At 35.5% G+C, this 11756-nt stretch overlaps 3 protein-coding genes across 3 annotated transcripts; all 3 read right to left on the bottom strand.

Annotated features, from left to right (window-relative positions):
- Positions 1 to 323: 323 nt before the first annotated feature.
- LOC145232133 (pyruvate dehydrogenase E1 component subunit alpha, mitochondrial-like) lies at positions 324 to 4252 on the bottom strand. Its single transcript, XM_080096643.1, has 10 exons — positions 4167 to 4252; positions 3713 to 3849; positions 3560 to 3653; positions 3045 to 3263; positions 2816 to 2908; positions 2467 to 2540; positions 1785 to 1935; positions 1298 to 1365; positions 903 to 1011; positions 324 to 612 (listed from the first exon to the last, which is right to left on the bottom strand). Exons 1-10 carry the CDS (start codon positions 4227 to 4229, stop codon positions 442 to 444), a joined length of 1179 nt encoding a protein of 392 aa, XP_079952769.1. The 5' UTR covers positions 4230 to 4252; the 3' UTR covers positions 324 to 441.
- A 1430-nt stretch (positions 4253 to 5682) lies between these two features.
- LOC145232134 (pyruvate dehydrogenase E1 component subunit alpha, mitochondrial-like) lies at positions 5683 to 10612 on the bottom strand. The gene is made up of 10 exons (XM_080096644.1): positions 10542 to 10612; positions 10156 to 10292; positions 10005 to 10098; positions 9239 to 9457; positions 8929 to 9021; positions 8606 to 8679; positions 7909 to 8059; positions 7084 to 7151; positions 6505 to 6613; positions 5683 to 5974 (listed from the first exon to the last, which is right to left on the bottom strand). The coding sequence occupies exons 1-10, from the start codon at positions 10596 to 10598 to the stop codon at positions 5804 to 5806; spliced, it is 1173 nt and encodes a 390-aa protein (XP_079952770.1). The 5' UTR covers positions 10599 to 10612; the 3' UTR covers positions 5683 to 5803.
- A 47-nt stretch (positions 10613 to 10659) lies between these two features.
- LOC145232135 (small ribosomal subunit protein uS13) lies at positions 10660 to 11751 on the bottom strand. The gene has a single exon (XM_080096645.1). The coding sequence runs from the start codon at positions 11742 to 11744 to the stop codon at positions 11232 to 11234; it is 513 nt and encodes a 170-aa protein (XP_079952771.1). The 5' UTR covers positions 11745 to 11751; the 3' UTR covers positions 10660 to 11231.
- Between the last annotated feature and the right edge of the window lie 5 nt (positions 11752 to 11756).

Here is an 11756-nt window from a genome sequence, read left to right as displayed (position 1 = left end):
GTTATGGTTTACATAACTGTGGAAAGCAAACCAAATACCTTTTACATGTATATATTTATCATTTTATCATTTTGAATACCTTTTACATGTATATATTTATCAATGTGATCATTTTATCTGTTTGTAGATCCAAGCATAATTAACATTAAGCAGTTACAAGAACAGCAATAAACACTCAGCTTAGCAATGAGGTCCATGAGAAAAAAACTTACAAATTGTGTAATCAATCAATTTTTTTGTGTGTAAGAAAAAATGCAGTATAACACAACATAACTTCTCTAAAAACAGTGCTCCCTTCAACCACCAAAACTCAGATAAAACTAACAAACATAAGAATATATTTTATTTGAACTTGAAATAAACCATGCGTGTCCAGTGCTATAAATACTCTATCGCTCACAAAAACACAAAAAGTAGTGAAACAAAAAACAACATTAAAATCTAGACATTGGCTGCATGAGAAAGGGTGGTGAAAGCATTGCAAGATCGAACTGAGAGAGGAGTGCTGGTGACATAAATGTTGCTGGGAAGTTCTTTGAAGTTTGGTTCAGGCGATTCCAATGCTTTTGCAGTTTCTTCTTCAATATGCTGTTTTACTTGTGTTTCAATCGCCTGTGTAAACAAGTTAGATTATTGTGGCAAATTGATACATAAAATACACACTTGTCAGCTGACAATTTTCAAATTTTTAAGTTAACCAACATTGCTTCTCATATACTAACACAAATCAGCAATAAACTATTCTTTTACTTTTGCTATTAAAACACACAAAAATTCACAGATCTATGATCCACTGGTTCAAACAAGTGGCAGACAGCTAGTGCATTGAGAATACATTTCAAAACAAAAAATAAAAAACCACATTTGAGAAATAATATCATGAACACTCAAGGTCGACTCACCTTGACTTCTTGTTTTGTGACAAAACCTGCCTCCATCATTTTGTCACTGAAACTTGAAATGGGGTCAAGATTTTGCCGAACCTCTTTCACTTCAGAACGAGGTCGGTAACTTTGAAGTGAATGTATTATTGTTAGTCACCATGAACAATATACAGTAGGGCACAGTAATGAACATGCTTTGTCATAGAAGTCATAGCTGAGAACCCAACACGCAAAATTTTGTGTCCTTCGGAAACTTTTGGGTTAAATAATTTAATTGCAATAACCAGCAGTAAAAATTTTGGCAATTTTATAATAAAACATTACCATATTGAAAATGTTAAAATTGCTAACAAAGTAAACATGTAACAGATTAATAGGAATAGTCAAGTAATAATGTGTGCTGGATCACCCACCTTATACCAGGATCACTCATACTGTGTCCGTGATATCGATATGTGACAAGCTCAAGTACAATTGGGCCCTGCAAAAAAATAAACACCAGCTTTGCACAAAAAAATTTAGCAAAACAGAAAGAATCCTAAGCCAAACTCACAACAAATTACCAACTCAAAACAAACACCACTTAAAAAATTGACAGTGTGCTAAATTAAAGCACCAGGCACTAAAAGTTAATTCTCCATATTTTTTTACAGGCAGTAAAAGCATACTCTTGAGCAGAGGTGCTATTTTTCAAACACTATTGTGAAATGATCTCACAGTAATTTTAATCAAAAAATTGCTGTCGATACATTTCTTGAAGAAAAACAGGCGTTTTACATCTTATTGGAAGCAATTTACCAGATCTGTTTTGAGAGCTACTGTTTGAATAAACTGGCTTGTTGCCAATCCATGATGTCATGCCAGTATTTGACACATGATAAATAATTGGAGTGAGTCTACCTGGTTAACAGCATGCTCCTTAGCATATTTAGTGGCTTCTCGGACAGCAAGGACATCTTGTCCATCAACTCTTATTCCTGGAATATAATCCCCTCTAGTGTAGTAATCTGCACATGCTGCAGCGCGCACATCTGATGTACCCATACCGTACCTAGTATAAGTATGTGCACTTTTCAGATCTTGGTCAAAAATTGAGAAACATAATGCCACTTTTTATGCGACACCAATTTAAAAATTTATCGCAAAACCAATGGGTCCCCACATCTGTCCACATAAAACAGGACAAATTAGTAAAAAGCATCAACCCAAACTTTGAAATTTTTGTCCATATTTTTTTTACATTGTTATAATATTACATATATTTACAAGAAAATTAAAAAAAAAAACATGAAAAAAAACTCCTAATACCTAGCTTTCGCCTTGTTATTGTTGTCCAAGGCCTGCTTTAACACAGTTCAACTCACATAAAAAATTATGTACAAAATGGGTAAACCCAACTAGATAAAAAAATTCTTTAAAACACTTTAAATAGCAACAATCAACAAAGTATGAAACTTTTGGGTTATGTAACTTAGTTAGTATAGCCCTTTTATCATCTAAAAATTTTAGTCCTACAGGTGAAGCAAAAAGTGTGGAAAAAAATGTGTGTTTGCTTCATGCAGGGAAAGGCATAACAACGCACCTGTTGTTTTCGCAGACAAAAACACAAGGGAGCTTCCAGAGCTGAGCCATGTTGAACGCTTCAAACAATTGTCCCTGATAATACAAAATGCAGTTGAGGCTGTAGTTTATCATCCATAAGATTGAAAAACACACTGACAGGATGAAATGAAATTTGTCTTATATGCATTATCCTGATGAAGGCATCTTGTATGGGACGTCGAAATATTAGTTATTTGTAATAAATACTGCTGGAAGAGCAATACTCGTTTATTCGATATGCCTGGCAGCAATAGTTGTTACGTTTAATGCTTACGTTTTAAAATTTAACAAAACACAACACAAATAAGTTGATACAAAATATAACTTACCTGGTTTGCTGCTCCGTCACCGTACAAAGTTAAACAAACTGATTTGGTGTTGTTGTATTTGTGAGCAAATGCTATCCCAGCACCAAGAGGGACCTGCAGAATCAAAGGGTTGGTTCAAAGTTGACAAGCTTTTCTTCTAACTAACTTGAAAAAACAAACAATCAATATGTTATTTAGAAATGAAGTTTTGTTACAAGCAAAACCAACAAACCGACCCACTACAACCCACCTGTGCTCCAACAATTCCATTGCCACCATAAAAGTTATGGTGGTACATGTGCATCGAACCTCCTTTCCCCTTTGCACAGCCAAGTTTTCTTCCAAACAACTCAGCTAACACTTTCGACACAGGCACACCACGAATATACGTCCAGCCGTGAGCTCTGTAAGCTGTGATGACATCATCTTCTGGTGTGAGACTTGCTTCAATACCAACACAACATGCTTCCTAAGAGTTGAATCAAATTTTTTTGATTTATTACTTTCAAACACAAATTTTAGTTTCAAAATGGTTGTAAGTCTATGTCTTATTATTGAAAACCGGGGTTTAGGTATACACATTTTAGAAACCAAATTATTTGAATGCATACTTATTTATTTGACAAAATCATCGTGGCATTCCATAAAATCCATCTTAAAATAGCTAGAAGCTACAAAGGCAGTTTTTCTATGTATATATTGTTTTGTTTTTTGATCAAGCTTGTAACAGCTAATTTGGAAAAGTAGATTTGTGTTAGTACTTACTTGTCCATCATACAGATGACAAAATCCTCTGATAACCTTTTGCTTGTACAACTGGTCAGCTTTCGGTTCCATTCGGCGAATAACTTGCATTTGTCTGAAAAAAAAACAATGAGTTAAATCTGAAAGTATTAATTATACACTGTAGTTACTTACGTATAATATTTGATGGCATCATCTTTTGTGCAGGTGACTGTGGAATTTGGTCCTTGTTCAAGTTTGTGCAAATCAAAGGGTTTCACTGAAAACGATGATTCATTGGAATAATTACGATGCAAACTTGTGGAAAGGACCTGTGATTGCATTTTTAAATAAAGCAAATTAGAAAAACAATTTTAATTTATTTTTTTACTTGACAAACTCATATTCAAATTTTGTGTGTAGATGTAAATAAGAGACCAAGATATGCCCAGCTTAAAATACATCTAAGGAATCAAGTTAACTGAAAACCTATCTGGTTCAATAAAGGCTAAACTTATGAAGCAAGTTCTTGTCAAACAGATTTGACAATTGTTTTTAGTAAATTATTTTTTTCAAGAATTGAATATTGCAGATTTTTTTCTGGATTCTAAATCTTGTGTCTAACACATTTGCATAATAAAAACTCTACCTTCTGGCTTTGCTTGACTCCTTGCAGCAAAACAGAGAAAGATTTGCGTAAAGCCATGATCATTTTGAAACAGAAATTAATTACATAAGTATGTTACTAATTGTTATCCAGCCTGTTTACAGTTTCAGTTTCGTTACAAACTGACAAACATGACAGTAATATCACAAAACAATAACAAACACCATATCACAACTGGGACGGCCAAGTGACAGTTGAAAGTATTTTCATCAACAAAATGTCATACAAATATAAAGCAGTCAACTTAGGTCAACGACCTTTTGTTCTTTGCCTTTGCATATATTAAAGTTTCTTCACCATATTTTGAATTTTTAACACAAATCTGTTTACTTTTACTTAACCCAAAAAGCATGTCAAATCTGCTTCTAGTTGAGAACCTCTGAGCAATGCAAATGTACCCCTTCAAATACAAGATTGTTTCGACGTAATTCCATACCTCGAGGAGAGGGGAAAAACTGAAACTTAATACCTACCTTTGTTTTCATGCACAAAGACAAGATGGCAATACCCCTATACTGCTGGATTGTGAAAACAGTTTTTTAAAACTAGTGGGACACACACTTAAATATCACAACAACCAGTGTGGTATTGTCAGGGCTTGCATAGTTGCCCAAAGTAAAACTCAAGGCTTTACTTTCATCTGATAATTTAAAAACAAAACTCAATACCTATCCATTGTTTTCCAATACAATTAGGAGACAATACAGCTCCACCATATCAAATTTCCAAAACAAGTCATCACATATTGGATGGAAATAGGTTCATTAAATGGTTCTGTAAATAAAATTATTGTAGGTTGATTCATTTTTCTTGTGAGAGTTAGTCACTTTAACAGTTCGTATGTGAAGCTTCTTCACATAAAACCATCTGTAACACAAGATAAACCACAAACTTAACTTTTTGTTGTTAAAGCTTTTATCCAACTGACATTGCAACACAATAGCTAAACAAAAATATCCTAAACCAAGGCAAACTGGGAGGATGAAGGGTCACATTAGATTTTAAAAAGTAAAAGTATTTAGCGGGATGCAAAAGGAGAAACTCTGGTATTAAACGACTGAATTTGCTGGTCTAATCAACTTCATGTATTGGGATTCAAACATTATTCAAAAATTTAGGCGTTGATATTGTCACGAGGTGCGAACAAAAAAGTTATCTCTCAATAGGCACATGTTGACCCGCAATTTAATGATTAGCGTCTTATTTGGGGTTATGCCAACTGTAATCAACCCAATGTCTGTATGCAGAAAGTGTTCATGGACCACACAAAGGCTACTGGGGAGCAGCATGCAGCCCTTGTGCCAGGGTATGGACCACACTGACCTGTTGATCTGATTGACCAAAAACTGCAAGTAGAGCAGTGATGTAGCAGTCGGCTTGGCAACAAGCTCCCTGAGAGAAAACTGAACAGTTGTGTTGAGTAAAACTGCCACACAACATAAAACTAATTAACAAAAGAAAACAGTGCTCCCTTCAACCACCAAAACTCAGATAAAACTGACAAACATACGAATATATTTTATTTGAACTTGAAATAAACCATGCGTGTCCAGTGCTATAAATATTATCTCGCTCACAAAAAACACAAAAAGTAGTGAAACAAAAAACAACATTAAAATCTAGGCATTGGCTGCATGAGGAAGGGTAGTGAAAGCGTTGCAAGCACGAAACGAGAGAGGGGTGTCTGTGACATAAATGTCACTCGCAAGTTGGTCAAAGTTTGGTTCGGTCGATTCCAATGCTTTCGCTGTTTCTTCTTCAATCAGCTGCTTTGCTTGTGTATCTATCGCCTGTAAAAAGATGGTTGATTTGGAACACTATCTGTTCATAAGTTTAAAGACAGTTTGAACAATAAACTATTTTTTCTACTTTTGGTGTTTCAAAGCTCCCTAGATTTATGATGCACAGTTTAAAACAACTTGGCTGAAATCTAAAAAAAGGAAATCAAAATGAGTTGGTGCAAATTACAAAAAAATAGTAAGTAAATACAAAATCCCATTTGAGAAACACAACCATAAGCATTGGGTAGAGCTACTAACACCATAACGCAAATGACAACCAAAAGTCGATTGGTTATATCTCCAAAAATGCTAACGGTTAGGGCTATTAGGGTCGGGGTAAGGTATTAGCACTTAAAATTCAATAAAACTAACCCAAAAAATTAGTTGCCAATGTAAACATTTTAAAAACTTATTTCTCAACCCAACCCATTGATAGACGCTAAAGAAAAAAATCAGCTCTTTACGCCCCCTAATCTCTCGAGGTTGTCATTTGCGGTATGGCGTTAGTAGCTCTACCTAAACATTGAAGGTCAACTCACCTTGACTTCTTGTTTTGTGACGAAACCTGCCTCCATCATTTTGTCACGGAAACTTGAAATTGGGTCAAGATTTTGCCGAACTTCTTTCACTTCGTCACGAGTTCGGTAACTATAAAGTAAAATAGAACAAATGTCATTTGATGAATATTCAAAAAGGGTAAATTAATATCCTGTCATTGCAAGTTATAAAACAGTTCTAATAAATCCATAATGCATTTATGAGAGCACCAAGCAAATAAATAATAAGTAAGTTGCAGAGAATGTACACTGTTTGATCGAAAAGAATCGAAAGAAATCGAAAGATCGAAAAAGTTTCTGGTGAAAAGAAACTAACTGGTTCACAATAGCCAAGTAACTGCTTGTATTATTGTTGGTTTCCTACAAATAAATTACGGCAAAACCTAGTTTTTGCCTTGCCATATACACCATAGCAAACTACTAATAATTATTTTCTGTCCTTCTTAAACTTCTGGGTTTTAACTTTTTTTTTGCAAGAACATACAGTAAAAATTTTGGCCACTTTTGCAGAATCAGAACATTGCAAACCTATAACAGAGGATTTTTCTTTATCAAGCTCACCTTGTACCAGGGTCACTCATACTGTGTCCGTGATATCTATAAGTTACAAGCTCCATCAGGATTGGACCCTGCAAAAAAAAAACACATCAGTTTTTAGGGAAAAAAATCATTGGTAAAATCACTGGCATTTAAAAATTGACCAACTCATTTTGGTCAACCCCAAAAATAAGCTTCTGTCCGAAAAAGTATGAAATACATATATCATGAGGTGTTTTCACAGTAAAAAATTAAGTTTTTCTGTACAGCATTTTATGTATTGACTGAAGTTAACAATTAAACATATTTTAAATTCACGTTAACACAAGGAAAGGGAAAACAGACAAAAAACAGTTCTGTGTAACTACTGACCAAAATAATTCCAACTCTAAATCTAGGTTTCATTGCATCAATCTTTTCCAACTTGAAAGTACTAATGGCAAGATTTATAAGTATTTCATTAGGCCTACAGTTAAATTCAATTCAGCTTGGTTGGAGCCAGGGTTTAATACAGTATATGCATAGGTGGACAACCCTTTTGCACGTGCACGCCGAAAAGTAGTAATATATTGCGGAGGTGGGCTACAACGACAGTCTTGCAATAACATAGCAGTGTAGGAAAAGTCAAACACACAAAGATTTTGTCATTCTACGTAACAATGCCTTGTCTTAGCAATTAACTAATGACTATCAACATTTAATTTAAAAACTCTGTGGTACAAAATGGGATTTAACACATACATTCAGTCTGGCCGATCAAAATAAAATACCAGTCGCGGGCCGCTCAAAAGGTGCTCGGGCTGTAGGTTGCCCACCCTGATATACAGAATATGTTTGGTGTGTGTTTACCTGGTTAACAGCATGCTCCTTTGCATATTTGGTGGCTTCTCGAACAGCAAGAACATCTTGTCCATCAACTCTTATTCCTGGAATATAATCCCCTCTAGTGTAATAACTTATACTTGCTGCAGCTCTATCCACTGAAGTGCCCATGCCATACCTAGCAACATATAAATACATGCTTATAAAAACAATACCTGTCTAATGTTACCAAACGTAGAAGGTCACTTATTCATGCAATTACAACTTATGCAATTGTACAGTTAGTGTAGTTTATTATTCTAAGTCTTGGTCAATATATTTCTAATCACTCTTATTCTAATTTGTTAAAGGCCGAAGATAAACCGCCTACTTGGCACCTATGCCCATGATTAATGTCACATTATTTCTATGATTTCACACACAAATCAAAGATGTACCCAAAAATATTTTTTTGTCCTGGAACATTGTGAGATGAAGTATGGTGACTGAAAAGCAAAATATATAAAAAAAATCCTACTAAACGAATTAAATCTTTTAGTCTTTGTACCTTGGTTAGTTCGCCCTTACAACATCTAACCATTAAAGGGCTAGTGAGTTAATCAAAAATGTTCAAAGCGTTCTTTCTGGGCCAAAAGTGTGGAATAAACCTATGTTAGAAAGCCAACAACACAAATGTGACAACAATGTGTGTCCCATTCAGACAAGTAGAACCATAACAACAGACCTGTTGTTTTCGCAGACAAAAATACATGGTAGATTCCACAGCTGAGCCATATTGTAGGCTTCGAACAATTGGCCCTGATAACACACATCGCTGTTAGAGCTGTGGCTTAACATACATATAAATGAAAAAAAGTAAATAAAGATATTTTACTTGAACGGTTAGACTTTAAGAGTTTTTGTTGCAAATAGAAAAGTTTTACAATGACAGATCAAGTAAAAATATAATACATGAAAAATACCAGATGTTTTCTTAGTCTAAATAAAATATTATTTTCAAATGTTAACAACACAATGAGCATACTCCATAGCTTTTTTGTAACTTACCTGGTTTGCTGCCCCGTCACCGTACAAAGTTACACAAACTGATTTGGTGTTGTTGTATTTGTGAGCAAATGCTATCCCAGCACCAAGAGGGACCTAGAAAATAACATAGTTTACCAGTTACACATTCTATCTAATATATATAATATATATTGCCAAAATACTGGTAGACTTCAGTTAAGAATTCAACATTCAACAAAATTGGATCTGTGATTTGTGATCAACTGAAACCATCTGTTTAAAAAAACTTTATAAAACTTGGTTTGAACAAAACTTTTTAGCAAAAAACTTTTAAGCAGAAATAAATAGTGACCTGTGCTCCAACAATTCCATTGCCACCATAAAAGTTATGGTGGTACATGTGCATCGATCCTCCTTTCCCCTTTGCACAACCAAGTTTTCTTCCAAACAACTCAGCTAACACTTTCGACACAGGTACACCACGAATGTACGCCCAGCCGTGAGCTCTGTAAGCTGTGATGACATCATCTTCTGGTGTAAGACTTGCTTCAATCCCAACACAACATGCTTCCTAAGAATAGAGCTAATTAATTTTGTGCATTGGAACATTACAAGTGGTTCTGTGAGTCTAATGTGTTTGATGTCACAACTTCTGTTGTTAATACCCAGTTGTGGCAGCAAACAGGTTACCATATTTACTCGATTGTAGGCCGCCTTCGTTTATAATCCGCGTGTTGAGGTGTTAAACAATAATGTAAGCCGCCCTCGATTGTAAGCAGTAGCTGGAGTTTTAATTATTATTCATTCATAATACACTTTTCTGTTGTTATGACTATTTGCGCATATCTGCTAGTTACGTTAATAGCTGTACCCAACAAAACGTATCTCGACGTATAATCTGTCCATGCATATGAATTTTGAACCCCAAATCAATTAAAGTGTTGAAGTGTAGAAATAATATCGGTATAAAATTAAAATGTAAGCCACCCTCTATAAGCCACACCAACCGCAGCTAAAAAACAACAAATGAGTAAATACAGTGAGCAAGGTATGGATTGTACTTTTAGGAAATGGATATTTATAATGCTTTCCCAGTACACAAATTTGTCTACACTTACTTGTCCATCATACAGATGACAAAATCCTCTAATAACCTTTTGTTTGTACAACTGGTCAGCTTTCAGTTCCATTCGGCGAATAACTTGCATTTGTCTGAAAAAACATGTCGATGAGTTAGACTGTTATGATTTTGTAACACTAGTTACTTACGTATAATATTTGATGGCATCATCTTTTGTGCAGGAGACTGTGGAATTTGGGCCTTGTTCAAGTTTGTGCAAATCATAGGGTTTCACTGAAAAAGTTGATTCACTGGAATAATTACGATGCAAATTTGTGGAAAGGACCTGTGATTGCAAAACAAAGGACAATTTAAACGACAAAAAGTACAGAAGCACACTTATTCTGTTATTTTAAACTTTTGAAAAAATCTGTGTTAAATACCTACAATTTTTAAATTATAGCAAGCAGAAAAATAAGACAGTAATCAAAATGAACAAACAATTCAGACCCAGTATATACTGTGTGGCTAAAACAGGGCTTATCAGAAAGAGGGTCCAACATAAGTATCATTTATACACACTAAGTCATCATACCTTCGTGTTTTGCTTGACTCCTTGCAGCAAAACGGAGAAAGATTTGCGTAAAGCCATGGAAACAATTATAGGATCACATCAGTGTGTTACTAAGTAATTATTAAACCTTATCAGAAGCCTGCAACAAAACAATGACAGTTTCATGAGTCATTACTAACTGAAGAACACGACATTAATATCGGGAAACAACAAACACCATCTATCACAACACAGGACCAGCAACATGACATTTGAAAGCCTATACATCAAAAATGTCGGAATCTCAAATGTCTATCAGAAAGTGGTCTGAGCCGAGTCCAATGTCACACCAATTTTTCATTGCAAGTGATACAAATTTGCCACAGTGCAAAAATACTATTTGTACTTTTGACCGGTGCCAAACTCTATACCACCACAATGAACATTTTTGGTGTGACATTGGATTGGCCTCACACCACCTGCTTAATGGACATTTGAAGTTCGGATATTTTGATGCAGCAACATGCAATTGTACACCATACGTATAACCAATACTTTGCCTCAAAGTCAAAGCAAAATAAATGTTCACATCACAAGGGATATTCAAATAAAGATAAAGTATAGTCATGTCAACAGTTTTGTAAGAAACAATTCACCACCAAAGTGTGTTGCAGAAACCTGCCGCATAATTTATAAAATTGCAGCAATTTTTCAGTGAAAGAAGGTCATTGTTTACTTCTTCTTAGACACACCAACAGTGCGACCACGTCGTCCGGTGGTTTTGGTGTGTTGACCGCGAACACGGAGACCCCAGTAGTGACGAAGACCCCTGTGAGCACGAATCTTCTTCATGCGTTCCAAATCTTCTCGGAGCTTGTTATCCAGCTGATTGGACAAAACCTGACTGAACTTTCCATCTCTGGCATCCTTCTGACGATTGAGAAACCAGTCTGGGATCTTATACTGGCGCGGATTCTGCATAATTGTGACAACGCGGTCGATTTCGTCGTCGGTCAGCTCGCCGGCGCGTTTTGACAGATCGACATCGGCCTTTTTGCAGATTAAATTGCTGAATCGTCGACCCACGCCTTTGATGGCGGTCATGGCGAACATGATGTTACGTCTGCCATCGATGTTTGTGTTCTGGATACGCAAGATATGCTGGAATTTCTCAGGAATAACGAGAGCCATGATGAACAAAGTGTTCTTCAGCAGCGCATTCGCGAAAGAGGACCCACAATGCATCTGACGCCTGTA

Source organism: Phallusia mammillata, chromosome 6 (genome assembly GCF_965637545.1).
Source record: "Phallusia mammillata chromosome 6, kaPhaMamm4.hap1.1, whole genome shotgun sequence".
In the NCBI taxonomy this organism is placed as follows: Eukaryota; Metazoa; Chordata; class Ascidiacea; order Phlebobranchia; family Ascidiidae; genus Phallusia; species Phallusia mammillata.
This window is presented reverse-complemented; position numbering and strand designations above follow the sequence as displayed.

Bases quoted from the DNA above. Each gene is read 5' to 3' on its own strand.
- LOC145232133 (XM_080096643.1), bottom strand. From the start codon at position 4,229: ATGATCATGGCTTTACGCAAATCTTTCTCTGTTTTGCTGCAAGGAGTC. The intron at 2,909-3,044 runs GTGGGTTGTAGT...TTGATTCTGCAG, and splicing joins ATGGAATTGTTGGAGCACAG to GTCCCTCTTGGTGCTGGGAT. The intron at 613-902 runs GTGAGTCGACCT...TTGTTTACACAG, and splicing joins TCACAAAACAAGAAGTCAAG to GCGATTGAAACACAAGTAAA.
- LOC145232134 (XM_080096644.1), bottom strand. From the start codon at position 10,598: ATGGCTTTACGCAAATCTTTCTCCGTTTTGCTGCAAGGAGTCAAGCAA. The intron at 9,458-10,004 runs GTAAGTGTAGAC...CTCTATTCTTAG, and splicing joins GTCATCTGTATGATGGACAA to GAAGCATGTTGTGTTGGGAT. The intron at 9,022-9,238 runs GTCACTATTTAT...GTTATTTTCTAG, and splicing joins ATGGAATTGTTGGAGCACAG to GTCCCTCTTGGTGCTGGGAT.
- LOC145232135 (XM_080096645.1), bottom strand. From the start codon at position 11,744: ATGCATTGTGGGTCCTCTTTCGCGAATGCGCTGCTGAAGAACACTTTG.